At 38.5% G+C, this 25,652-nt stretch overlaps 1 protein-coding gene across 2 annotated transcripts in view; it reads left to right on the top strand.

Annotated features, from left to right (window-relative positions):
- Nucleotides 1-25,652, top strand: part of pcdh7b (protocadherin 7b) — a 360,001-nt gene that overhangs the window by 248,945 nt on the left and 85,404 nt on the right. The window contains exon 3 of one of the 2 annotated variants that reach the window (XM_048602614.1): nt 7,038-7,088. The exons of the other annotated variant lie outside the window; for it this stretch is intronic. Within the exon in view, the coding sequence (XP_048458571.1) occupies nt 7,038-7,066 (29 nt within the window). The 3' untranslated portion in view covers nt 7,067-7,088. Of the gene's footprint in view, nt 1-7,037; nt 7,089-25,652 lie in introns of those variants that run through there. 2 annotated transcript variants of the gene reach the window in all.

Raw genomic sequence — 25,652 nt, 5'->3', positions numbered from 1 at the left:
AATGGTTTAGGATGCCTGGTAGGCATGGATGGGTTGGGCTGAAAGGCCTGTTTGGTGCTGATGATTTAGACTCCACAGCCTTCTAAGGCAATAAGTTCTACAGAGTAACCACACTCTGGCTGAAGAAATTCCTTCTCATCTCAATTCTAAAGAGATTTCCCTTCACTCTGAGGCTGTGCCCTCAGGTCCTAATCTCTCCAATTATTGGAAACAACTACTTCATTTCCACTTTGTAAAGGTGTCTCAGTATTCTGTAAGTTTCAGTGAGATCCCCCCACCCCCTCACCCTTCTAAACTCACATTGAGTACAGACCCAGAGTCCTCAACCGCTCCTCATATGACAAGCCCACCTTCCCCAGGATAATTTTTGCAAACCTCCTCTGGATGCCCTCCAATTCCAGCATGTCTTTCCCTTGATACAGGGCATAAAAACAGCTCACAATATTCCAATGTGGTCTGACCAAAGCCTTACACAGCCTCAGCAGTACATCGCTGCTCTTATATTCTAGCCCTCTTGAAATGATTGCCAACATTCCATTTGTCCTCCTAACTGCCAACTGAACCTGAATGTTAACCTTAAGAGAACCCTGAACTGAGATTCCCAAGTTCCTTTGTGCTTCAGATTTCTGGAGCCTTTCCCCAGGTAGAAAATAGTTACACCTCTTTTCTTCTTACTAGAGTGAATAACCTCTCACTTTCCCACATTGTATCCCATCTGCCACTTCTTTGCCTACTCGCCTAGCCTGTTCAAGTCCTTCTGCAGCCTCCTCACTTCCTCAACACTGCCTGTCACAGCACCTATCTTTGTATCCTGTATAAACTTAGCAACAATGTACTCAGTTCCTACGTCCAAACAGATAATGTATAATATGAATAGTTGTGGTCCCAAACTGACCGCTGCAGAACTCCACAAGTCTATAGCTGCCATCCTGGAAAAGGTCCCTTTATTCCCCACTTCTGCCTTCTTCCACACCAGCCTTTGAGGCACTTATCTTTCTAATTTTATGTACCCTATGCCAATTTGTACGCTGCTCAGATAGTAATCCAGAGATTCTAAATTTTGATGCTCTGTTTTTCTATTTTGCTCCTAGCTCCTAATACCCTCTATATGTATGTTCCTTCTTAATTGTTCCTATGTTGTTAGTACCTATGTGGATCATGACCACCAGATTTGCCCCTCCTACTGCAAGTTACTTTCCAGTCATGAACAAAGATCATGAACAATATTCAAACCCTGGCACCAAACAGACAACACAGCCATCTGAATATCACTCATTGTACTATCAACTACTGTTACTTCATTCCTGTTTCTGTCTCAGCTTAAATATCTGCCTGTACCATGGTTTTTGCATATCAATCCTGTGGTCCTCTGTCATCTGTACAGGCTGAGAGAATTTCAAACTCATTGGGGCAATTGTAGATGCTGACGCTCCTGCCCCACTCACAGTAACATCTTTGTCCGTGATCACCACGAAAATCAGAAGACTCTATCCTAAGTTGTGTGAGTGCCTCTTGGTAGAAATAATGCAGGGAACTTTTCCCCTTGCTGTGCATTATAGATCGGCTTTCAGCTCATAAACTCTGAGGCAAAACAGCTCGAGCTTCACATGCTAACTGCATACATATTTGCCTTGGGTTACAAAGGTATCCAGAAGCTCCAACGTGCTGCTGATTACCAGAGCCACAGGGTCTATAGGTTGGGAGAATTTAATCCAAATCCAAATGAATGAGTTTTATTCTGATATTGAAATTCTGAAGTTCGATATTGAAAGACACCAAAAGCTCTTCAGAGGAAGTAAAAGAGAGCTAATCTGGAAAGTTTGAGGAGCTAAAGAATAAGATTTTCAGATCTTCAAGATGAAAAGCCAGAACTAGAGAATAAGATCGCTGGCCTTGAAAGGCTGAACTCTGAGCAGATGATGACATAATGTGCTGATAGGGAGCATGTGAAAATGAAACTGCAATTGTAAAATTAGCAGAGGAGGCATCAGAGTGGGAGATCCTGAACCTGAGGTTGAAACCTCAACAAGCAAGGAATTCAAATAGAAAAACCTAAAAAAACAGATGCAGAATCCAGACAGCAAATTGGTGAACTGCAAATGCAGTTTAACACTCCATCACAGTACAGAATGATTTACTGGAGGTTAATAACAAGAAATTCTAGAGTGTTTCTATGCTCTGTTCGAGCAACGTCCTTTTAATTTTGCGACATGCCTTTGTATAAAGGCTGAAACTGATTAGATAATATTTCTCTTTACCTTCTGTTGAATGCAAAACATTCTTGATTTTTTTTTCCTTAGCTTTTCAATCATCTGAGCCTGGAAACTAATAAATGCTCTTACTTAATCCTGACATTAATTTGATGTTTGTTGGTGTGGTAAAATATTGGTCCATATCCCCTGGTCTCTGGATAGCCAGAACCAAACATAACCTGCAAGCTGTGAGTCCATGTTAACATGCTAACAAACTGACCATGCAGGAATTCCCCAAGAAATGGAACCGTATGGTTGGGCAATTACCTGATATCTGGAACCCTCTGAAGAGATCCCCATCTCTGAGTGAAAGTTGGAGACTTCAAAGGATTCCAACTCACTCACCTGAGTGCAACCAGGAAAAGCTTAAGGAATTAACACCTGTTGTAAATCATAGCTAACTGTAAATCTGACCCTCTGCCAGCCGCCCCAAAAACACTTTCACTGACCTAAACCACCTCCCCCAGAGCCCTAAACCTGGAGTGGAGCTGGGCCCCCTCCCTCCTCGACCTGACCCAGATTTCACTCCCCTGGACCTGATGCGGCTCCACACAGAGTGTAATCCCTGAACCATCAATGAAAGATGTCATATAAAAACAGCCTGGAAACCCTTGATAGGATAATGCCCTTTTGTATCAAAAGTAAATTTCTCAAGTGATCTTGTAGACTAGATTGGCCTAATATTGTATCCCAAACTTAGTGAACTGAATTAGTTGACCGTACTAAGGTATCACAGTTGATCTAAGTACTTACAGAATGACAGGGAATTATATTCTTTATGGTATCTGGTAATTCTTGCATGCACATCAGCTTGGAAACAAAACTGAGTTTTTATTTAATGTCCTTCCCCACAGTCAGGTAGCACACCATCACTCCAGTTAAGACACATAAGACTCTTTGGAATGGCACAAGATATAATGTTCTGCTCAATAAAACTGTGCCCCAACAAGGAGTCAACATCTTTATAAAGGAAAATGTTGACCAAAATAAATGTTGTAGTAGGAAAATATTTTCATGAAAAGTGTTTACAATTATGTGTACCTGAATTATGGAAGTAAAATAAGTCAGATTTTAAACAACATATTAAAATTAATTTATTGCCTACGGTGAATAATGGCCCAAATGAGCTTTCTCGCCTGGCAGACTTTCCTTATTCATTTGCAAATCCATGGATAAATACGTTTTGTCTATTGCTTAAAATTAGTGTTCTAACTGAATCAGAAACACAAATAGAAAAAAAAATCCTTTACTTACTGATTTACTTCAGCATTTAGTATGTCTGCAAAGGTCTGAAATCCTCAATTTCTCCTCAATCATTAGAAGTGCAGTGAGGCAGGTTTTGCAACCATAAAGTATCTCTTTATGGAAACAAAGTCAGTAACAGAAAAAGGAGCCGGAAACTCCACCTTTTACATGGAAAGTCAGGATGCCCCGTTGTTGCTGTATGAGGAGGGAGAGTGTTCACCACTTCAGCTCAAGATTTGTACTGGGAGGTTTTGTGAAATTTATTAAGAAAGCAACATTATGTTCCCATTCCCATATTTGCAGGGTCACTAAGATGCCCATGAATTGAAATAATCCCAGAAACACTAGGATTTATAAATATGAATTAGATTAATTTTCCTCTTTGAGTAATGGCAGCATAGAGGTTTGGCTACTTCAAGAAGTGACCCCAGCCTCTATACAGAAATGACCAATATTGAATGACTAATGTGTGGATCTATGCCACCAGGATGCGTAGCAAATTTCAGCCTAGCTTATTCCTGGCTTTGTTTTTCCCGATCAGGAATTTCGGAGTCCATATTATGATGAATGTGTTGTATTTATCATTGTGGGAAACCATGCCACAAACTTCATTTTTTAGCAGCTCCAACTCCAAGCCGATTACACACCCTTTCAACAAAACTTCGGAACTCCTTTCCATTGAATTTAGATAAGTTCACTAAAAGATCAGGGATCCATCCACACCAGATTACTGTGGAAATGGCAATGCAGATAACCAGCCATGATTCCGGGACGAGAGCAAAATAAATGCAAATTTCATATTAATTAATTCAGATCTACTGACTAAGTCTAAACATTGAAACAGGAGAGGGACCTAAAAGAAAAGCACAAGTATTAGCAGATGCTGCCAGACCTGCCGAGCTTTTCCAGCAACTTCTGTTTTTGCTTCTGATTTACAGAATTCACAGTTCTTTTGGTTTTTCCAAGTAATAGCAGATTTGTTGAGTTCACTTGAGGTTTCCTATGAAAAGTTCCTACACCATATCCATTTCGAAATAAAACAGAAAGTGTTGGAAAACTCAGAAGATCCATTGACAAAGTAGCAGAGTTAATGCCACGAGTCCAACACGACTTTTCTTCAGAACTACAATTTTTTTTTTTGTTGCATGGTTTTCTTCGTCACCATGTCCAAATCCACTTTAAATATTGATTAATATTAATGATGCAACACCTGTCAACATCTTAGTCTAGGTATAAATGAAAATGGAAATATAACAGGTCAAAAAGATGGAATACAATGTGGGAAAGTATGAAGTTGCGCACTTTGGCAGGACACACACACACATACACAGACACACAAAGACCAATGGGGTGAGTCATTTCATCCAGAGTGTTTGTTTATTTGCAAATACATTCTATTTTGTTCAAGAACATACACAGTTGGTAGTCACAATCAGTCAGTGTGGCATTTTATAAACTCCTGCTTTTGAACAAAACCAGTCTGATTGCAGATTAAAACTCTGAGACAGACTCTGGACAAGGCCTCACACCTACAGTTCAGTGTCTGACCTGAGATGTCACCTATTATATATTCTTATCACTTTGCCTTTCTAAAGTTTGAAAAGTTAGACAGATACTAATGAAACCTTTAATTATCTCAGGGCAGTGACTTGAAACAGATTCTGGAATTTGTATCTTAATCAATCAAAACTAACAGAGTTCTCCATATCCTGCTTCTGATTTTCTAGAACACAGGAATGTATGAATGATTAAAAGTACAACAGGAGGCATTCAGTCAGCCATTCACTCCACTCATACTAGTTGTATGATCCTTTGATCTCTCTGCCCTTCATCTCTCTGCCTATAAACTCTGTGTCTGTGTGCTCTCCTCCCACTGCACCTGATGAAGGGGCTGAGTTTCGAAAGCTTATGATATCAAATAAACCTGTTGGACTATATAACCTGGTGTCATGTGATTTTTGACTTTATCCACTCCAGTCCAACACCGGCACCTCCACTTCATGACAATACCGTTTGTGGTGAGGGTCTGCTATAACTTGTTATGCAGCCAAGAATGAGAGTGCACCAAGTCTGTAAAATAGTGCAGTTCATGGAAATTTATTCCATTAGGATCTACTGCATTAGTACATTAGTATGATATTTCAACTTACGAATTACAACATTATTATAAATACTGTTAAGTCTGTTCCTGTCCATATGAGAGAATAGCTTAATAAGGATGTGTCATTTTGGTATAATTAATTACTTCAATTAAAGTTGTGCCACATTGCTGTAGATGAGAATATTCCATTTAAAGTGTAGACGGTTGAAGCTATATGAATATAGGACCTATATGACCATAGGTGAGACATTGATGCTGGTGTCCTACCATAATGATTTATTGCAGCAAGAGCTGCTTTGGATTCAAGGCACATCGTGTACTTCAGCACAGTAATGTGTTTTCAGAATTCAACAGCTGTCTTGGCTATCAAATGGAATGGTTACAAAAACCTCAATTTTCTCTTGGTACAAAGATATTTTGAAAATTCAAGGATTACCACATATGACAGCTTCAAAAAAATCCCTTAATCTTTCGGGGGCTAGAAAGAATTGTAAATATATTGTGCATAAAACAAATCAATCATGGGTTTAAATATTGAGAACAGAATAATAATACACACAACCAGACTACAAACTGTGCCAAATATGTTAGCATTGACCTATGAAAAATATAATAGAGAAGACAGTAAGTTGATTGTGTGTTTGCTGCTATACTTTAAACAGTCCCATCTTGTGATGAAATGGAATGAAAAATGACAGTACTGTAATATGGCTCAGGTGTCCTAGTAACTTCAGCCATTGATTCTCACCATAGTGATTTCAGTTTAAATTGCTGCTTACTCAGACAAACTGAGGTTAACTGCTGCAGTCAGAAGAGTCACTCTGGAGTAAAAAATAATTCCAGCAGCCTCAAAAACATCGACAGGTAATGAAAATTAATGAAATGTATTTGAATGAATTATTTAAAATTATCGACAGCCAGAATGGTTTTTGGGCCCACACACTCAGCAGTTTTGTCAAGTTGGCACCTTTCGGTCCCTTCAGTACGAACTCCATCAGAGTACTTCAGTGACATGTACCCTGTCATGGGGCTGATGGGAAACACTACATGCACATCTCAGGAAATAGCCTCAGGTTGCTCTAATAGGAAAACAATAGTGCATTTTCTTCAGAAGCCATCCATATGTAGTTGTTGACAAAAATGAACTTGTGAAACATTTGCCTACAACTGTGAACATTGAGTTATTTGTATTGAACTGAGTCCACTCTAAGTAAATGCTGTCTATATGTTGTTTAGATACTGTGAATGGTTCAGCTCAGCTTGCCCAGTACCAGTGATCAAGAAATGTTAGATTTATCATACTGTTAGATTAATTTGCATGAGAAAATGCATGTTTTAAGTGATATTGTGATAAAAAGATCATTTTATGTATCTAAATTATATGCATGCAACATATATGTGTTATATTTACAGTGAATTTTTTGATGGTTATGTTATAGGGGGTAGAATGTCCCCACGATGCAGATAGGAAGCTCTACTCCTTAATAATGCAGGTCAGCTCTTTTTCTTTTCAACACCCAATCATGAATAAAACTTTAATGTTTTCTTGAAATCAGTTAATGTGGCAAAATGGAGATGAGAATAGAAATGAATGTCAGCAATTGTATCTCATGAAATCCAAATGTTCTTTTACCAATTTATACTGTTTGCTGTTTTAACAAGAGGGGTTAATACCTTGTGTATATTTCATAGATTAAGGCTTCTAGAGAAGCAGAGAAATGAGGTGCACTAAGATAAGACCACAAGATGTAGAAGCGGAAGTAGGCCGTTCAGTCCATCAAGCCTTGTCTGCCATTCAATGAAATCATTGCTGCTAAACTGGCCTGATCATCCTCAACTGCGCTTCCTTGCCTTTTCCCCATACCCCTTGATTCCTTTACTGAAAAATCTGTCTATCTCAGCCTGGAATATGCTTGATATCTCAGCCTCAACAGACTTTGCCGTAATGAATTCCAATGACTCTCTCCCCTCTGAGAGTAGAAATTCCTCCTCATCCCTGTCTTAAAATTGCAACCCCTGGTTTTGAGATTATGCCATGTGGTCCTAGAAACTCTGACAAGGGGAGCCAACCTTTCTGAATCTACCTTTCCCAGTCCCCTAAGAATCTTCTGTGTTCCAATAAGGATGCCTCTATATTCTTCTATATTCCAGCAAGTCTACTCAACCTCTCCTGTAACCTGATGTCAGCTTGGTGTCAGCCTAGTGAACCTTCTCTGAACTACCTCCAATTCTAGTACATCTTTCCTTAGATAAGGGGTCCAAATTCACAGTATTCCAGCTGTGGCCTGGTTTTAGTAAAACCTCCATTTTTTTTGCGTCATTCTCTTTGAAACAAAAGTCAACGTTCCATTTGCCTTCCCAATACCCACTGAACTTGGATGCGAGTTTCTTTTTTGACTCATGAAAGATGATTCCCAAATCCCTCGTTCTGTAGTTCTTGTGTTGATTTTCTCCATTTAAATAACATTCAGTTCCTCTGTTCTTCCTGCCAAAGTGTATAACCTCATATTTTACCACATTATATTCTATCTGCCAAGTTTTTTGCTCACTGGCTTAACCAGTCTATGCCTCTGCAGAGTTTTCGTGTTATCCTGATCACTTGCCTTCCCAACTTTTTTTGTGTTAATTGCAGATGTGGCCAAATTACATTCACTTTCCTCATTCAGGTCATTAATATATATTGTAAATAATTGTGGCCCAGCAGCAATCCCTGTAGCACACCACTAGTTACAGCCTCCTAGTCCGAAAATGCCCCTTTATCCTGACTCTCTGTCTTCTGTTGGTGAGACAATCATCTAGCCATGCTAATATACTGCCTCCAACACACGGGCTCTTACCTTATTAAGTCGTGGAATGCGTGCTACCATCTCTTAAGCTTTGTTAAACCACCACCAGTTATCCCTCTCTGATAAGCATGGAGACCTGTCGTCTTCTGGGACTTCTTCTGCCTTATCAAAATCCAAATACATTACATCAATTGCTTCCCCTTTGTTTATCCTGCTTGTCACCTCCTCAAGGAATTCTAGCAAATTTCCCTTCATGAATCCATGCTATTAGGCTCTAACATATTTACAATAACAGATATTATGCTAACTGCATATTGTTACTCTTTTTTCCTTTTCCTTTCTTAAAAAAACGTGTTCTATTAACAGTTTTTCAATCCTCTGGGACTTCTTTAGAATCTAAGGAGTCTTCAAAGATTTCTATCAGTCCATCCACTGTCTCTGTAGCCACTCCCTTTAATATCTTACGATGCATTCCATTAGGTCCAAGGGACCTGTCAGTCTTCAGCCTCATTAGTTTCACTAACATTTTTCTTTAGCAATAGTTATTGTATTTATTTCCAGTCCTTTTGTCCCTTGACTGTTTAGTCATTTCAGAATGTTAGCAGTGTCTTCTACTGTGAAGACTGATGCAAAGTGTTTGATGAAATTCCCTGCCATTTCCTGGTTCTTCATTATTATTTAACCCAGCATCATTCTCTCAGGGGTCTATGCTTGCTTGGCGTCACTTTTCCTTTTTATATATTCAAAGAAGCTCTTGCTGTCTATCTTTATATTACTTGTAAGTTTCTCATTTTTCTCCCTTTTTATATTTATTTGGCTGTCTTTTTTAAAATCTTTTCAATCTACTTAGTTACTAAATCAAAACCGAAAGAACTGCAGATGCTGTAAATCAGGAACAAAAACAGAAGTTTCTGGAAAAGCTTTCTGGAGCCGAAACATTAACTCTGACTTTTTCTTCATAGATGCTACCAGACCTGCTGATCTTTTCCAGCAACTTCTGTTTTTGCTCTTGGTTACTAGTAATTTTTGCCACATTATAATTTCTTTTCTTTCAATCTGATGACATCCTTAACTTACCTGGTTAGCCATGGTTCGCTTATCATCTTCTTAGAATCCTTTTTCCACTGGAATATGTCTTTGCTGTGAGCCATGAATTATTTATTTAAACACCTACCTTTGTTCCTCAACCATTTTTGCCACTGCACTTCTTTCCCAGCCCAATCCAGCCAGTTTTGCCCTCATTCCTTCGTAATTACCATTATTTAGGCTTAGCATAGTTGTTTCTGACCCAAATTCCTCCCTCTCAAACTGAAGCCTAAATTCTACCATGTTATGGTCATTGTTTCTGAGGGTCTCTTTCAGGCTGACATCATTTATTGAATTGCCTGATAACACCTTCCCAGATCCCAAATAGCCTGATCTCTACTGGATCCACAACGTATTGTTCTAGGAAACTGTTTTGAATACACTATGAATTCGTCCTCATGGCTTTATCTGCTAATCTGCCTATCCCAGTCTACATGAATATTAAAATCATCCATGATTAATATAGTGCCTTTGTTACATACCCTCATTATCTCCTGATTTATTTTTCGTCACACAATATAACTACTGTTAGAAAGCCTATGGGCTACTCTTATCAAGTTATCTTTCCCTTTATGTTTCTTACTTCCACCCATATAGATTCAATATCTTCCGATTCAGGATCATTTCTTGCTGTCCTATTTCATCTCTACCAACAAAGCTGCACCGCCAACTTATCCTATATGTCTGCCCTTTTGAAAATTCAACATACCTTTGAATATTTCATTCTCAGCTTTGATCTCCTTTTAACCATGTCGCCATAATGGCTATAAAATCAGAATGGTTAATCTATATTTGTGTGGTTAATTCATCTACTTTGTTTGAATATTATGCATGTTCAAGTCAAGAGCCATTTTTTTTTCTTTTTATCTTTTTTTTCTCCTTTTGATCCCGTTTACTGCTGCTTTTCCACATTTGTATTCTCTGGCCCTCCCTGTCCCACTCTGGGAATTGTTATCCAAATAGCTACTCTGTAATGTTGCTCTTTTTTCTTGTTTTGCAAGTGAAATAACTGCACAGAGGTCAGTATCCCGTCACCCTTTATTTACATATGCAAGTCGCCCTTTATTTACATATGCACTGTACAGGACCTCTGATCAGCCAACTCAAAGCCAGTCCCTAGACTGAGGAGACCTTTTGAATCTCCTGTTTATATCTGTCAGCCAGGGCTTTTTGATTGGCTCAGGTTAAAAACCCCAGTAAAGGATCTTGTAGTCAATGAGATCTCCACCTGGCACTGGTTTCAATCACTACAATTAGCCTACGTTGCCCTCAATTAGTTTAAAGCCCTCACTATAGCATTTATTATTCAATTCACCACGGCACTGGCACCAGCGCAGTTCAAGTGAAGGCAATCCCTTGTGAACAGCTCCCTCCTGCCCCAGAACTGGTGACAGTGCCCATGATCTGAAAGCCATTCCACCCACAGTAATGCAAGATGGGGATATTTTGGCTCAATCTCATTGGTGATTCAAATGCACATTATGTGTTTTCTATTTACTTCAGTGAAAATCAAAAAGCTACACACCTGATCAAGTAAGTCTGTTTTATTACTCATGATTAAAATTGCCCCATTAAATACTTATTTGATAATATCACCAGTAGTGCTTTTTTCTCTAAAAATGGTTGACCTCAATTAGACTGAACTTTATCATTGGATTACTGATTCCAGGAATGGGATATTGATTACTCAGACTTTTCTCCAAAATTTCCCAAATGCTGCTGATAATTTTTTTTGACATCTCTACACAAAAAATTCCAAGTAGAATGAGAAGTTTATAGACCTGATGGATAAAAATAATGATAAAAATTTCAACTATGAAGAAGAAACTCAATTGTTTGCATGTCTGTGTCATCAAAATTGATGAGTACTATTTTACTTTTAGTTTGAAATGAAGAGAGTTCAGTACATGATTTATTTAGATTGTCCTAACAAGGAAAACTATAATTTTAATTGTGTATCTTTCCCACTTAATATTTAGCTATCTAACTAGCACAATCCAGTCAATATTAAGTTGACGTTTGTATTTATTGATGTAAAACTTCATGTTACGAGCCATGCTGTGATGAACAAAAATCAATATAAGTTACTTCAATCTACATACTTTTACCATTAACTGGGATTTTTGTTCAAGTATAGTTTTAGCAAACTTTTAACTAACAGGCAATAGTGCAACTGTGTGCATGCTTTGCATTAATACGTTTTAAAATCAAATTTTATATCAAAAGTGGCAGTCACTTAATAGCATCAAAATTATAAATGTTGATTGCAATAATTTATCAAGGGAATTGAAGATATAATTACTAATACTAATACTAATCAGTAGAAATTTTGAGCTCACTGTAGCTCCATGATATCAATTTGAAATTTTATTTTTAAAACACAACTAATGTTGTATTGGATAACATAGTATGGAGCTGGAGGAGCACAGCAGGCTAGGCAGCATCAGAGGAGCAGAAAAGCTGACGTTTCGGGTCGTGACCCTTCTTCAGAAAGATCCTTCTTCTGAAGAAGAGTCCCAACCCAAAACATCAGCTTTCCTGCTCCTCTGATGCTGCCTGGTCTGCTGTGTTCCTCCAGCTCCACACTGTTTTATCTCTGACTCCAGCATCTGCAGTTCTTACTATCTGTGAGTGTTGTATTGGATCCAGTTTTCAGTTTTAATGTCCCTCTCTGTTTTGTTGCCTTATATGTTCTGTTGTGTTTCCTTGTGCCATTTTTCATTCTCCTCCAAAATAACTATACAGTTGACATGCTCCAAGATACTGCCAATACTGCTGTGGAGCCAGCTAATAGAATGGTGCTCATTCTCTAATTTTCTGTTTCTATTTGTGAAGAAATAAGTTAGATAATACAATAATATTGAAGAGTGGATTTTATTTTTAAATTAAATTCAAGTACAATGTCTGTAGATCATGTACAAGTTCCCCTGTCATCAACTCTATCTCACCTGTATAATCATACTGATTCCTCCCAGTCAATATAATATAGTAGCAATGACATGTGTATCCTCACTTCCGCTTCCATTATCCACAGATGAATTTTCTATACCCCATTAGTAAAAGAAAAGCATTGTATTCCGTGCTTGTCTCAGTGTGCTGACATGCTTAAGATGAAAGTAAATCTTTGTGGAATCACAGAGATAAAACTGTGCCAAGGAATGGTACATTTAGTTACATTCATTGGAAATTTCATCCAAAGGTCTCATAATCATTTGCACTAGCTTCGGCAGAAAAATGGCTAAACTTTCGCTGAATTACAGTGGGCCGTTGGAAGAGCTTCAGGGGAAATTTGTGATGATGGATTGCTGTAGGATCTCTCTGTTATGCATTTAGGATGATAATGATGCAGGTAGTTTCTTTTTAATAACTAAGTCATCTCTACTGTTCTGGTGTTATTATGATTCAGTAATTAATAATTGTAGGAATATTATCACATTAAGATGCTTCAAAATACTTGACACAATTGATTATTTTTAGAATGTGGTAACTATGACTATAGTATGTGGTGAAGTGACAACACGGGATAAAAAGCATGCCAAGCAGCATGAGCAGCATCAGGTAGACGGAGCTAAGTGATCACACAGCCAAGTTCTATAGTCCTGCGACATCCAGTTATGAGTGGTGGTTGACAATAAAATAACAACAGGAGGAAAATCTACAAATGTTCCCACTGTCAATGCTGAGGAGTCCAGCCCATCAATTCAGGCTGAAGTGATTGCAAGAGTGTTAAGCCAAAAGTGCTGAGTTGACGATCAATCTCAACATCCTTTTAAGGTCTGCAGCATTACAAATGCAAACCTTCAGTCAATTGAGTTCACTTCATGTAAAGAAATAATTGAAGATACTGAATGTTGCAAAGACTTCTGGCCCTGACAACATCTGGGCAATTGAACTGAAAATCTGTGCTCCAGAAAAATGTTATGCATCCATACAAGTTGTTATAGTGTTAAAACGCTAGCATCTATCTAAAATTGGGGAAAATTGCCAGTCTACAACCTACCTGCAAATACAGCAGGACAAATCCAACCTGGTCAATCCATACCCCATCAGGCTATTCATAAGCATCTGCAAAGTTATGGATAGGTATTGTCAGTAGTGCTATCAGAAATTACAGAATTGTTACAACACAGAAGGAGGCCCTTCATATTAATAGAGATCTACAGCACGGAAGATTGCCCTTCAGCCCATACATTCATGCCAGGCAAAAACAACCACCTAACTATTCAATTCCTATTTTCAACTTGGCCCTTAGCATCCTATGGCTTGGCATCGTAAGTGCACGCCTTAATACAACTTAAATGTTACGAGGGTTTCTGCTTCTACCACCCCATCAAATGATCAACATGCTTCAAATGAGCATCATTGCCTCCTGCTTTTCTCCTGTGCCCTTGTACATTATTGCTATCTAAATAATCATCCAATACCGCCTTAAATGCTTCAATTGAATCTACCCCAACCACATTTCCAGGCTGTGCGTTCCATCTCTAATTACTCATTGTGTGAATAAGATTTTTCTTGCACCATCCTTGCTTCTTTTCCACATCACTTTCAATCTACTCCCTCTCGTTCTTCTTCCTTTTACGAGCAGGAATAGCTCTTTACTCTATCCAGCCCAGTCATGATTTTTGAAAACCTGTAACAAATCTCCTGTCTGGTTTCTTCTGTCCAAGGAGAGCAGTCCCAACTTCTTCAATCAACCGTCATAACTGAAGTACTTGCTCAGCAATAACCTGGTCATTGATGCTAAGTTTGGCTTCCAGCAATACCACTCAGCCGCTGATTCCAACACAGCCCTCGTCTAAACATAGACAAAATTATGGTAAATGGGAGTGATTATCATTGATACCTAGGCAATGTATGATCATGAGTGGCACGATGAAGCCCTAGCAAATCTGAAGTCAATAGGAATCAAGGTGGAAATCACTCCACTGGTTGGATTCAGACCTAGCACAAAGGAAGATGGTCGTTGTTGTTGGCGGTCATTCATCTCATTACATTAGGAGTTCCTTAGGACAGTGTAATAGGTCTAACCATCTTCAGCTACTTCATCAGTTACCTTCTTTTCATAGTAAGGTCATAGAGCAGGAGATGTTTGCAGGTCATAGCATTATGTTCAGCACCATTCACAACCGCTCACGCCACAGAAATGCCAGGGAAAGATCCTCTCCAACAAGACAGAGTTCAATATTACTCCTTGACATTCAATGCCATTACCATCATTGAATCTCTCATGGTCAGTATACTAGGAGTTACCATGACCAGAAACAGAACTGAACCTGCCAGTGTGGCAACAAGATCAGGTCAGAGGATAGGAACTTTGCAGTGAGTAATGCACCTCCTGACTTCCTAAAACCTATCCATCATTCGCAAGGCACAAGTCAGGAGTGTGGCACAATTTCCACGACACACATCTTGTGCGTCCAATCTCCAAAGATCTGGAGTCTGGAAGGTCTGGTCATTTGTGATTATTCTGTAGTGATTTTCGTTTGGTTTATATTCAGCCTTAGGGAATTGATTAATCCCTGACTTGCATTATTGATAATATTTTCTAATCTGGGACCATAACATAGTTAGGTGATTTTGGTAATTGTAAGCGTGCTCCAGAATGGTAATCAATGCAATGCAATGTTAAATTGCAGTGTTGTTATGCTATCAAGTAGCTCCTGGATTTTTCAGCTCTGTAAAACCAAAGCTAAATTAAATTAAAATGAAGTATTTTCTATGATAGAGAAATAGGTAACTTCTCCTCTTCTGCCATCTTGATGTTTGACCTAATGCCACTTTGGTTTTTCATTTCAGCTCTGCTCTGGTAAATTGCTGTCACCATATGACATCTTTGTATGATTTACGAAAGCATCAAAGGGAAGCTATCAATTATAAATTTTCAGTTAAAAGGGCTAGACAGGGTGGAGGTTGCTGGGGGTCGCAGGGCTGGGTGAAGGGTATAGTGGGATACAGACCCAAGTTTGTGTATTCTGTTGGTGCTTGATTGGATCCACGGACATCCTGTTCCTTTCAGCAAATAAAATTTAAAAAAGAAAGTATACAGGATGACTGAGACATCAAGGGAGAATTGTGAGTAGTCTCTGAACCCAACATAATGCAAACAGTTTATATTCTGACTGGCTTTCTAACTGAAGTGTGATGTCATGGTTGCTAAGGTGAGGCAACAATTTCACCAGTTGAAAAATCACTCTGTGTAATAATATTTGTCATGTTTCACTTCAGTAAAATGACTTTCAGGAAAAAAGGTAAACAACTGACGATTTGTGTTATTTTATCAGCAGCTCTAAAATATTTGCAGTTTTCATTGATCCATCAGGGTCATACACCCAGTGTGCATTTCATATGGAATTAGGAGTCCATGCTGAATGATTTGGTATATTAGTGACAGAATAAAGTTTGAACTGAATAGGAATTTATTTTCAAAGACAAAATGTTGCAAAGTCAGTGCATAATGTAAACTTGACTCTTATACAACATAATCTTGCCAGAGATTATAATTGTATACGTCATTCAAAAATGTATAAAATATGCCTTCTCGAAGAAGGCATTTGATAAAAAGGATTTCTGTGCTACATGTTGAAAAAATTCAAGTCCTTACAACTTAACTGGTAAAATATAGATCAAGGTGAGACCTCTAATCAGTGCCCACGGCTGTGTACTATCCATCTCCCAGCATTAGCCTTTGTAATTACCAGCTAGGGCCAAGGCAATGAGCATGTGATTTTTTTAAACTCGCTTATAAATCAGACAACTGTGTCCTTTGTTACTCATGGATAACTGATTGATTTATTAGCTGGAGAGAGAAATAATGTAATTCCAGAGAGTTATTCAATTGCTTTGACTGTCTCAGCTGCTGTTTTGTCCAGTGTTCTGTTAAGAAAAGAAAAGATCAGCTGGCCGAAAAGAGAGCCCAGAGAGAGTAGAGGCCAACAGAATGTGCGCCTTCTGAACTCAGTGTTTTCCATTGCAGCAGATGCAACAGAGGCTGTCATTGTCAGAGAAAGGCTGCTGAGCCATACTAAGAGATATTTAACAGAGTTGACTACCACATCACAGCCCATCTTCTAATTCAGTAAGGCTGCAGTCAACTGGTGAGGCAGCAGCATGTAAATGACTGTGCCCATTAACTTCTTCAGGGAAAGGAATTCCTTTCCCTGAAAGGAATTTTTGTGACACAGGTTGATGGAATGCAATGCAAATGCTTCCTGATAGGATGGAAAAGAAGTCATCCTGAGCTATATACTATGGCTCCTCTGTGTCACTAACTGTGTCAAGAAAGGGGCAGTGTGGTGGCTTAGTGATTAGCACTGCTGTCTCACAGCACCAGGGACCCCAGTTCAATTCCACCCTCAGATGACTGTCTGTGTGGAGTTTGCGCATTCTCCCCGTGTCTGCGTGGGTTTCCTCTGGGTGCTCCAGTTTCCTCCCACAGTCGAAAGATGTGCAGGTTAGGTGGATTGGCCATGCTAAGTTGCCCATAGTGTTCAGGGATGTGTAGATTAGATAGGTTATAGGGTCTAGTTATAGGTTATAGGTGGGTCTGGGTGGAATGCTCTGAGTATCGGTGTGGACTTATTGAGCCGAAGGGACTGTTTCCACACCCTAGGGATTCTGTGAAATGTAACATGAAAATGTAAAACATGTGTTGAAAATTTACAGAATAAATAGACTAAAGGAAATAATGTATAAGGAATCTATAAGTTATTGTGAGGCAATTTATTACAGTTATTCTGTCTGCATAAACACTCACCAGAAGGCACCTAGGCATTTGTTCACCATCATTTTCTGTTGATTAAAATTTAAAATATGTGAAGCCAGCAAACGCAGCTCCATTCTAATTTCAGATATTCACTAAATTGTTGCTTATATTGCTCCCCAATCTCATTTCCCTGAAATGAGATGGAAATCTAATCTACACTTTCTGACCAACTGTGGAGATCTTTAAAAATGTCAGGCAAAAACCAAATGTAGAAATACAACTCCCATTTCCTAACAAACCTATTTTTCCTGGCAGGGGAAGGAGCTGAGGTGTGAAATCCTACTTTGCAAGCGTAAGAATTAGTGCTCAATTCAAACAGGCCCTACTTGTGCTGTCTAACCCCCACAGTGTTATACAGTTGGAACTCAATTGCTCAGGATGCTCACAACATTGACACTGGACCCCATGATATCTCATGGCATCAGGATAAACACATGCAAGGAAACTTTTTGATCACCACCTGTTGCCTTCAAGACATACCTGCACTGATGAGTGCTCCTCCATTTTGAACACCACTTGGGGTAGGCATGGAAGTGGCAGAGCACGAATTGTATTCTGGTGGGGAACTTTGATGTCCACTACCGAGATAGATTGAGTCGTACCACTATTTATTGAGTTCCTCGAGTGCTAAAGGAAGAGGCTTCTAGGCTGGGTTGGTGTCAGTGGTGAGGGAAAAGCAGACTTGATTTCATTCTAAATTGGTTGTCAGCATAATTCTTTGCACACTTATGATTGTATAAGTTGTTTGTGAGGCCGCACTTGAAGCATTGTGTACAGTTTTGGTCACCCTGTTACGGGAAAGACGTAGTTAAACTGGAAAGTATGCAAAGAAAATTTACAAGGATGCTGCCAGGACTAGTAGATCTGAGTTATAGGGAGAGGTTGCCCAGGATAGGACTTTATTCCTTAGAACGTAGGAGAATGAGGGGTGACCTTATTGAAGTGTATAAAGTCATGAGGGGCATAGATAGGATGAATGTATATAGTCTTTTTCCCAGGGATGGGGAATTGAAAACTAGAGAGCATAGGTTTAAGGTGAGAAGAAAAAGATCTAAGAAGTACCTGAGGGGCAACTTCTTCATGCAGAGAGTGGTGCATATATGGAATGGGCTGCTAGAGGAAGTGGTTGAGACAGGTACATTGGAACGTTTGAAAATAAACATTTGGATAGGTACACGGATGGGAAAGGCTCAGAGGGATATGGACCAAATGCAGGCAATTGGAACTAGCTGAATAGGCATGGACTAGTTTGGGCCAAAGGGCCTATTTCTATGCTGTATTACTCTATGACTCTATGACTATGATTGTCTAGCAAATTACGTCCAATCGCAGAATCTCGTCTGACGTGAGACTCTGTCCTTTCAGTTTTGCAAGCATGGATTTTTTGGCTAGGTCACATTGCCTGTTGTGAACAGCCAAAGAGATGTTTGACACAATGTGCCAGTCTTTACTATGTCCTAAGTATCTAGCATCATAAACATATTGAAATTCATCCACAAGATTACTCATTTGTGTGACAGACAGAATGTCTTTTTGTTTTGGCAACGGTGTTCTGTTCGTGATGAACACTACTCATGTTACTACAGCATTGTAGCTTTGTGAAACAGCTAGTTACATCTCAAATCTTTGAGATAGCTTACCCTTCTAGGGTAATCTCAGTTTTACTGTGCACATCACAGGATCAAACGTTTTTTTTTCTGAAGAAGAGTCTAGGCCGGAAACGTCAGTCTTCCTGCTCCTCTGATGCTGCTTGACCTGCTGTGTTCATCCAGCTCTAGACCTTGTTATCTCAGATTCTGCAGCATCTGCAGTTTTTACCATCACAGGATCAAATGTGACAGCTTTGGGCCCATTCACGAGTTTGTAAAATATAAAGGAAGAAATCTTCTGTTCATGGTAGCCATTATCCCACAGGATAATGGGATATGCCCTATTTCAGCATCTACATGCACAGTTTGGTTTGAAAAGCACAAAAGCTCTTATCTCAGCAGAATGTCTGAATTTTCAGCTTGATTCCAAGTTTAGTTAGTAAAGGATTGCCTGTCTTTGGGAGGAGATGATGGTGCAGTGGTAATGTCACAGGACGAGTAACCCAGAGCCATCGGTTAATGTTCAGGGGACTTGGTTTCAGAAACCACCGTGGAAAAGGCAGTATTGAATTTTGTGTTCAATGAAAATTTGGAATTAAAACCATCCCATAAACAGCCATTTTGCATTAAACATCTCTTGGTAACTATAGTTGTTAAAAACTCATCTAATAGGGAAAGAATTTGTTTGTCTTTACTTCGTCTGGCCTACAGGTGACTCCAGCCCTGCTGCAATGTGGTTGCTCTTAACTATCCTCCTGAAATGGCCTCTGAGATCAATGGGGTATGAGGGATGGGCAATAAATGCTGGCCAAGCCATGAATACTCACATCCCATGAGTGAATAGAAAACAAATTAAATACAAGTTTAGTTTTATAACAAATTGAAGGTGATTCAGGTGATTTAACAGCGTTATGGGTTTTGTGAATGGGCATGTATCCTCACTGCCAAGCATGCATGAGCGAGAGTTGTTGATCGTGGTTTTAATTTTTTTAATATCTCTGCATAGCTCCTGACATTTACCGCTGTGTATGCTTGGAAGCTTCAAAGGTATCAGGGGATATGAGTGGGCATGGGGGTTGGGCGGTTGGGCATTACTTTGGCATTGAGGGCACTTATTGGGAATGAAGAGGCATGAGAGGTGGGTGGAATACCAGCTCTGGTGAAGAATCATCTGGACTTGAAACGTTAGCTTGCTATCTGTTCATGGGTCCTATGTGACTCGCTGTAATCTAAGCATTTTGTTGTTTTCAGGAGTGAGGATTAAAGCCCCTTATATTTCTAAAGCAGTTGGGACAAAATTCCAGAAAACCAAGACAAGCCTTCTGATCAGGCCAGCTCAGCTGTCATCTGCCCCTGCGCCCACCTGTGATTAGCTTCAGGGATGATTGGGTCCAGCTGCTCCATGGAGCAATACTTTGGGTGTAACGAAGCCCTTCAAACCGAGGCAGGAAGTTTCTTGACTCGAGCTATCTACTTCAGTGGTAAAATCCAGCAGTGGATTTCATTTTGCAGCAATTTAGAAACCCCATTGTTATTTTGAATTTAGAGTCTGATTATGATGAAGCCCACTTTTGGATTCCTCTGGATTGGATTTGTGCAGTTCTGTTTCACAGCAGTATTATTACTTTGAGAACGAGATTGCCAATTGACTGTAATTAATGCTGATTTCAAGATGGTTTCACTGCTGTTGAATTTTGACCTCAATCTGATTTTTTGAAACTGACCAAACTTGTTTCACTCATATTTTAATGGTCAGCAAATATAGAAAATGGCCTGCTGGATAGGAGGAGTCATGTCACAGATGCCAGAGGGGAGTGAGGGTTTATTAGAGCAAAATTGGCTAAAGTAAATACGGCAAGTTGTTTTTGTTTTGTTAAAGTCAGTGGAAAATAAAATCAAACCGAGTGCAAAACAATTTGCAATCACCTGTTTTGTGCTGCTTTTCCAAGATGAAGTTCACCCCTAGTATACCCTTATAAAAATATTTCAAGTATCATTTTAAAAGCTAAGCATGTCATGGTGGTTGTAAAATATTCAATAAGTTTAAATGTTACTTAACTTATTTTTGATCAGGTTTTTATGTAAGATAATTTTGGCATTCATTTGAAAATTTAAATATTTCTTCCTGCTGTCACAAATATCAAAGTTTGATTGCACGCTTCAATTGACTGTCATTGTAAGTGCAGTAATTTAGAGAAGTGCTAATTGATGCATATAGGACCAATCTCATTGCTTTTGCTTTCAGCTGACGTGAGCATTTTCAGTTGAGATCCACCTTTCAAAGGGAACCAGAAATACCAATCAATAATTTGTTAAATTGTAATTGCACATTAACATAAACTGCGTCAGACTGATGTAAATTTACAAGTAGCAGTATTCTCTGTCCTGCCACACTTGAATGTAGCCTCATGTGCAGAAATGAACTTGAGTGTTTGACTCACAACTATACCAACAAAATATCAGATGTATAAAAGACAAATGTACAGAGTTTTTGTAAAGAGAGAAAATAAGTTGCATCACAGATTGACATGTAACATGTCATATATACCATTCCTTTCATAATTCTATTTTTACATGAAATGCTCGGTTTTTTTCACTTTAGCTTGTTATCAAGAAAGATTTACACATACATCACTTGGTCTACATCAAACTAAATTAAATTGGCAAGCCCAATTGTAGAGAAACGTTGAATGTAGACTTTACAAGAATTTAGTTCTTCATTTTACATATTATTTACCTAGTAACCAAAACATCAGTCTTACATGATATTTTGTAAATATTTGGTATTCTTGCTCATTTACTATTGCATAAAAATCTGGTTAGACCTCACTTAAAGTACTGCATTCATTTCTGAGCACTGCGTCTTAGTAAGAATAAATTGACCTTGAATGGTTGCAGTATAGATACATCAAAATGATTAAAAGGTTAAAGAATTAAATTAGGAAATGTTCTATAGAGCAGGCTTGTATTCCCATGCGTATGAGAGATTAAAGGGTGATCGTACTGAAGAGTTTAAGATGATCAAAGGAGTTGATAGTTTATCTCTGTCTGTCCTATTTCCACATTTTGCCAGAACAAGAAGCCTTAGCTTACAGCTAAAGCTCTGCTCTTTAGGGGTCAGGAATCACACCTTCACACAAATGAGACTCTGACTTGAAAAAGCTGCTGAGGCTAGAGTAATTGAACATTTTGGAACTGAAATTACTCGATATTAAAAGAGTGTTATGAAGGTTAATGAAACCAAGGTGAGTACATGAGTGAAGTTAGAATTTAGTTATGTCTAGTTGTATAGCCAAAAAGGTTTGACCAACTGGACTAATCTTGCTTCAGTGTAACACGAAGCTACAAAGAATGTACTTTGCTTAATGCTTAATCTGCTGATCTCAGTAATGGTTAATCTCAACACTGCTGGACTCGAAGAGATCAACTCTAGGTAGTGTCCTCATCCCTAGTTGTCATCAAGTGACTGTACTGGAAATGCACTACTGAGACTTAGGAGTAGCTGGCCTCTTGATCAAAGAGTTAGCTATCATTCAGGGTGCTGATGATCAATTTCTTTTCTCTCTGACCCTAAAGAAAACAACATTAAATTAAAACAAACTCAATATCCAGCAGTTTTTGACTCATAAAAATTTGTAATTTAGCCAACTACACTAAATGATTGCTGTAAATATAATATATTAAGCTGCATAAAACACCTGCATTTCTCCAGTTCTAACATATGCAAGCATACAATTCTGGAACGTTTTTAACTTTCAAAAGGATATTAAATAAGTAAGGAATTAATCTCATATTTGTTACACATTTTTACATTAATGACTGCAGTAGTAATCCCTTTAAAAAGGTGTACCTTATTGCAGGGTGAAAAACATAGATTATTGAAAACAAGAACAATCTCAGTCATTATGTCATCACCTACTTTTATCTAATTATACTCAAACTCGATACTATTTATACGATACTTTAGTGAGATCACAATCTTCTGTTCCAACATTGTAGCTGGAATATTAATTATACATTGAAATACAGATAGCTATGAGGACTGAAGGATATAGTGGGAAGAAATTATTTTCATTTCATTCATATTTTTACTTGAAAACGTATTGCATTGCCAAATCTCCAACCAGTTCCTACCTACGTACCCCACCTGTGGATGACCCATAAAATTCATTTCTATTTGATTCGTGTTGCCCAAATTATTTTTCAACACATTAACTCAGATAACTCAGTTACAGTTTATGCTCTTGCTTCATGAGCCTTTCTGTTCCTCACCTCCTGAGACATGAATAAAATTTAGTTTCATTGAGTCTAATGTAGGAATTCATGAATACATGAGCTGTATAAACTTTACCAAAATTAGTTAGCCAGTTAGAATTCACTAAAATCCTCAAGTGCAGAAAACAACAGTTGTTTGGACATTTTGGCACATAGCTGTAATTACTTAACAGCTTGAAAGAGAAAAATTTAAAAAATTATACTGTTTTGCATTCAGTATATCAAAATACTATCACTGCCAGGGTAGATTAGGTACACTTACTGTTCATGTGCGCTTCACAAACATTTCATGTCAATCTGGCGATTATTATCTTGCTCTATTTGCCTGAACTACGTTTAATTATGTGAAGAAAAATACTAATTGGCTCTCTCTACAAAAAAATTGCAGGGCTGCTGTTTGCTGTATCATTTATCGCGCAAAAGATGTTCACAGCACCATCTCTATTTCCACATGCTCAAATTGAAGGTTCGCAAAGCTTTCCAGCCATCTTCACATTGAAGGGGTGAATTGCTAGACCAGCTGTTAGTTAGTTTGGTTTCAAATGGATTGTGAACTTGCAACCCTTTTAGCATGCAGTTTTTAACATATTTCAATTCGCTTTCTCTCCATTTGCATAGATTCAATGTGTTTCTTTTTTTTATCCATGTGTCTCCATAGGCCATACGTAGCCAAGAATAATAGAAACAGTATTAAGGGTTTGCCATTCAATACCTTGAGCCAATCATAAAACCATGACTGTTGCTGACTGCAGCTCCGCCTCCCTCCCTTTCCCCCACATCTCTTGCTTTCCTTGGTATCCAAACCCTGCCATTCTATGGCTATGGCTTCAATATTCTTTTCAAGTACTCTCTGTGACTTCCAAAGACCGTTTGAGAATTTAATTTTGTCTGTATAATGCAAACGTCCAACTCCCATAGAATATCAATAATTTTTCAATGTCTCACCATTCAAAAACCATTCTGATTTTCTATATTTTTTCAGTCAAAGTAGAAGACCTCGCATTTCTCCACATTATATTCCATTTACAATATTCTTTCCCTCTAATTCAACCAGACTAAATTACTTTTCATCATTTTTCTATCCTCTGCCATTTAACATTTCCATCTAAATTTGCATCTTTAGTAAAAATGAATGCATTATATCAATCTTGTCGAACATAAATTGCTGGATCCAAGCACCCTTCCTAGCATTGCACTGCGAGTTATGCTTCACCAACTGAAAATGGCTCTTTTTATTGTTGGTTTCTGTTTCTGTCCATTATCCAATCTTCAAACCATGCTACTTTATTGACCCAAACACTAACAAATGCTTTTGGAAAATCCAAGTACACTGCATCCATTGTTTCATTCTTATCCACTCTGAATTATATCCTCAAAATGTTTCTAACTGATTTGGCCAAACAGTTTCCTTTTCATAAATCCTTGTAGATCCTTTCCAATTATATTACAGTTTTATTTGGTTGTGGAATGTGAGCATCACTTGAAGATACAACACTTATTGCCCATCTCCAATTGCTGTGAGAAATTTGAAATCGACTACAGCAGTTCAAGAAGACATCTCATCACAATCTTCAAAAGGGCTATTAGAGATGGGGAATAAATGCTAGCCCAGACAGCAAGGCGCACATTCCCAAGAATGAATGAGTAGCCTTTGCATAATGGGAAACACACAAGTGCTGTTTGGGAGCGAGTTCCAGAATTTTAACCCAGCAACAGCACAGGAACATAGTATATTTCCAAAGTAGGATTTGTGAAACTTGGAGGGAAATTTGCAGATAGTTCCCATACATTTGCTGCTCTTGTCCTTTTATATGGTAGAAATCTTAGGTTTGGAAGGTGCTGTTCAAGAATGTTTGTGAGTTGCTATACTGCATCACTACAATGCTACACATTACAATGGTATTGATGGTGTTGGGAATGGATATTTATAGTGATCAATAGGGTGACAGTCAGACAGTCTGTATTTTCCAGGGAGGATTTGATTTTCTTAAGTGTTGTTGGAACTGCACTCAGCCAGGCAAATTCCAAAAACACTCCTAACTTTGGCTATGTAGATAGTTGACAGGCTTTGAATTTCCAGGTTTTGACTTGCCCTATTAGCTGCAGTATTTATATGGCCATTTCAATTAAGTTACTGGTCAATAGTGACCCCCCACCACCCTACTCCATCATTTGAGCTGATGGATTCAGTGATCTTAATGCCACTTAAACCCCATAGGAGGGTGTTAGATTATGTCTTGATTGTCTTTGCATGGCATTTGTATGCCATGATTTTCAGTGTCCTGTTATTACGATCTGATAAGATTCTAAAATTTATCTCAACTAAAAATGTCTAACTAGTGACCCTTTAGATCCCTCCTTTCTTGAATAGTGAGATCAAGAAGGAATTTCTGCCCAGATTGGACAAGATTAGAGGCAGGCTCTGTAAAAGATTTAGCTACACCATACTGCCTTCCTTTCCAACAATCTGATCATTCCAAGAGTAGAGGAGAACATGAAATTCAAATTGGCTTATTTCAGTTCAGAGGTCAGTTGAACTTCTTGAGGGCTTAC

The sequence above is a fragment of the Rhincodon typus genome, chromosome 1 (genome assembly GCF_021869965.1).
Source record: "Rhincodon typus isolate 14 chromosome 1, sRhiTyp1.1, whole genome shotgun sequence".
Classification (NCBI taxonomy): Eukaryota; Metazoa; Chordata; class Chondrichthyes; order Orectolobiformes; family Rhincodontidae; genus Rhincodon; species Rhincodon typus.
Note: the sequence above shows the minus strand (reverse complement) of the source record. Positions and strands in the feature narration are given on the sequence as shown.